Source organism: Pediculus humanus, genomic scaffold (genome assembly GCF_000006295.1).
Source record: "Pediculus humanus corporis 1103172107486 genomic scaffold, whole genome shotgun sequence".
In the NCBI taxonomy this organism is placed as follows: domain Eukaryota; kingdom Metazoa; phylum Arthropoda; class Insecta; order Psocodea; family Pediculidae; genus Pediculus; species Pediculus humanus.
The window spans coordinates 46,747-50,735 of NW_002987103.1; the positions used below are offsets into that span (position 1 = coordinate 46,747).

The following is a 3,989-nucleotide window of genomic DNA, read 5'->3' on the forward strand; positions in this document are numbered from 1 at the left end:
AAAAAAAAAATGGAGGGAGATTTAAAATGATTTAATTAACTTGTATTGTAAAAAAAATTTTTTTTTTTTTTTTATTGAAAAGTTACAAAAAGTTACTTAAAATTATAATTTTTTTTTTATTTCATCTTTTATTTTTTTTATGTTAAACTCGACCTTCTAAATGACAACATACAAAATTATTTATGATTTTTATCCGTCTAAATTTAATTATTAATTAATATTTTTATTTAAGATGAAGAAAAAAACATTAAATAAAGGCAAAAAAATTTTTTTTTTTTTAGCATTGTTCTCTATCTTTATCTGTATCATCGAAATTTGTCGAACATGGAAACATTTTACCAGATGATGGATCAAAAATAAGTTCTTCTGACGGCAAAGCTCCTGCCATTTTCATTTCGTCCCTGACCTTGAAATTAAAAAATTTTTTTTTTTTTTTGTAAATTTTTCACGGGGGGGGGGGGAAATTATTATTAAAATCATATTACTTTTTCAACTTTACTGAACACTCTGAGTAAATTGAGTCCTGCAACTTTTCGTAAATCTTCTTCGCTCCAAACTCCACTCCTTAAAAGTTCTGCAAATAATTCTGGATACATGGAAACATCTTCGAGTCCTCTTGGAGTTCTTTAAAATATTCGTACAACAATTAAAAGGAAAAAAGTACGAAAAACAAAAAAAGAAATTTTTTTTAAAAAAAACATTTATCTACCTATTTATACCATCAAAATCTCCACCGACACCCACGTGATCAACTCCTATCCAATTTCTTATATAGCTAATGTGTTCTGAAATGTAATTAATTAAAAAATCATTTAAGATTTATTATATAAAAATAATTAAAGAAAATTACCTGATGTAAAAAAAATTAAATTAAATTAAGTAATAAATCACCTGCCACATCTGCAACTGTTGCTTTAGTTCCACATTTAACAAATTGATTATAAAAAGTCACCATGACTATACCTCCATTTTTTGCCTATGAGATATAATTAATTATGATAATAAATCAAAACTTGTCTTTTACAAATAATCTTTTTAACATTTCTATAAATTTACTCAATATACATATTTACCACCAATTTTAATATATCATCCGGTACGTTTCTTGAAGTGTTACATAGTGCATGAGCTGAAGAATGTGAAAAAATAATGGGTGCTTCTGTTGTTTCCAAAACATCTTTCATTGTGCTAACCGACGTGTGTGATAAATCAACCATCATTCCCAATCTATTCATTTCTTTAACGACTGCCTAAAAATTACATATACCCAATATACATATCCGTAAAATTTAATTAAAAATATAACAAGTGATATTACCTTTCCAAAATTAGTAAGACCGCCATTTTGTGGAAACTTTAACCTATGTTCAACAGATGATGAATCTGCCCATGGTGTGTTACATGTATGTGTCAAAGTTAGGTATCTGACACCCAAATCATAAAATATTCTCAAAATGGCCAAACTGTTACCAATTGAATGTCCACCCTCCACTCCAATCAAGCTAGCAATTCTGTTGTCCTGATGTGCTTCCAGAATTTCTAAAACAAAAAAAATTTTGTTAAAAATGAATAAATATTAAGTAAAAAAAGGTCTACTCACCTGTGGCAGAGGTAGCAAATTTTAAATGGCGATGATATTTATCGATGAGCCTTTTTATAACGTCTATTTGTTCCAGCGTCAATTGAACGGCATTCAAATGTTGTGATTCGCATGGAACATAAGCTGCCCAAAATTGTCCCCCAATCATTCCTTGTTTTAATCTGGGAAGATCAGTTTGAGACCAGGGACTTTTTGACCATGGTAATAAATTTCTTAAATCCGTATTTAAATTAAAATCTCTAAGGCGATTGTGTACAAATTTTCTTATATTCCACGGTAAATCATTGTGACTGTTAACAAAAAAAAAAAAAGAAAAACGTTTATAATCGTTATTTTTTCTCCCTCCTTCTCCTCCCTGCTCCCCCTTCCCTCCCATGCATTTTTTAAATCGAATTAATTTTTTTTCATTTTCGACGCGATGAAAAAAAAATTACATATATATCGAAACAAAAAGTCAACGAAACGAAACGAAATTAAATAAAAATTCAAACGCGTCGAGAATTAAAATTTAATTTTAGCAAAAAAAAATTTCCCTCCTTTTTTTTTTTTTTTAATTTTAAACGGCTTAAATTAAACACGGTCAGAATGTTGCGGTTTTTCTCACTCACTCTCTCTGATTTTGCTGTCGTTCAACCGATTTCATATTAAATCTCTATGATCATTTAATAACAGTTTTGTAATTACTTTTTTTTTTTTTTTTTTTTTATATTTATTATCGAATCGAATTTTTATTTTATTTTGTTCGTCCGTCGTTTTTTTATTAACTAACGTTTTTTTCTTTTTGTTTGTTTTTATTATTATTATCATATATAAAACGTGCGTAATAAAAGTTTTGTAATTTTCATAGAGAAAATAAACAAAACAAAACAAAACAAACCCGTCAATGAGTGGTACTTCGGCTAATATTCTTTTAGCTAAGTCCAATCTTTCTCTTGCTGATCCGCTCGTATCCAAACGATAACCATTAATCCCTTGATATTCTTTTTTATCTGTTAGTGTTAGTGCCGTTAGTAAAACTAAAACTAAATGTTCGCAACTGATAGACATCTAAAAATTATAAAAATAATCATTTTTTTTTTTACGAATCTTAACAAATTAATATTTAAAACAAAAATAAAAAATAAAAAAAAACATGGCGGCGTTGTAAAAAAACAAAATTTTTTTTTTTTATACTTTTGCTACAAAGTAATTGAGAAAAAAAAAAAAACTAGTAAAAAATTTACTGCATAAAAAAAAAAGAAAATCAAAAAATGAATAAAAAAAAAAAAAAAAATATCCAGATTGGTTTGAACATCCTTTCCAGTTGAATTTTTTTTTTTTTTTTTTTATACCGACGAATAAATTTTTTTTCATTTTTTTTTCTATTTATATATTTTTTTTTTCTATATTTTATCAAAGCCTTTTTTTCCATACAACACGCACACGCATACTTTTCTCCCTTCCTTCCCCTTCTCCTCTTCTTCCATTTTCATTTTTCTTTTCATTTAAATTATTTAAAAAAAAAAAAAAAAAAAAAAATTTCTACTTTTGCGTGGGTTAATAATTTTTTTTTTTCCTTTTATTATTGGAAAATTGAAAAGGTTCGTGTTTTTTTCTTTTTTTTCGAAACAAAACTTATGTAATCCACACAACAACAACAACAGCAACAGCAACAGCAACAACAACAACAACAACAACAACAGCAACAACAACAACAACAGCAACAAAAACAACAAAAACGAAAACAACAAAAAATGGAAAAAAAATTAAAGATTTTGCAAAAAAAAAAAAAACTTTTTTTAAAATCCAAAATAAATAATAATAATAATAATTAAAAGATACAAAAAATTCAAATGAATGAATGAATGAATGAATTCGATATTAATAAATGAATTGTAAAAATTTAAATTTTGCAACCCTCCCTTTTTTTTTTTTTAATTGATAATAAAATTATTAATTTAAAACCTTTTTCACCTTTTCGTTTCGAGAGGGGGTAGGAGGGGCATCAGGAGGGGGAGAGGGGGTAGGAAAGGGGTCAATTATTGGCCATTTCAAAATTAATTTTGTTTTTTTTTTAAAATTCGTGAAAAGGTTGAAAATTAAAACGAAAAGGTGCCAAATATTTTTTTTATTTTTTTTTTGTGCGTTTTATTATCGATTTACTAAACATGACAATAATTAATAATAAAAATTTATTATTAATTAATTAATTAATTAATTCATTCATTCATTCAACAACAACAGCAAAAATTTAAAACAAATAATTATAAATAAATATTTTGTTATTGTCATGTATAAAAGGTAAGTCATACGATATAATATTTGTTTGTTTGTTTGTTTGTTAACGTTGTTGTCGTCAAAATTCAACAATTGCATGGGCAAATTTCAAAATTGTTTCTATTGATAAATA

The 3,989-nt window shown here is 26.2% G+C and overlaps 1 protein-coding gene across 1 annotated transcript; it reads right to left on the bottom strand.

Annotated features, from left to right (window-relative positions):
- Nucleotides 1-277: 277 nt before the first annotated feature.
- Phum_PHUM140280 (Dipeptidase 1 precursor, putative) lies at nt 278-2,647 on the bottom strand (the record flags this gene model as incomplete). Its single annotated transcript, XM_002424594.1, has 8 exons — nt 278-406; nt 486-624; nt 710-785; nt 892-976; nt 1,074-1,250; nt 1,319-1,539; nt 1,601-1,890; nt 2,478-2,647. 8 exons carry the CDS (start codon nt 2,645-2,647, stop codon nt 278-280), a joined length of 1,287 nt encoding a protein of 428 aa, XP_002424639.1.
- Between the last annotated feature and the right edge of the window lie 1,342 nt (nt 2,648-3,989).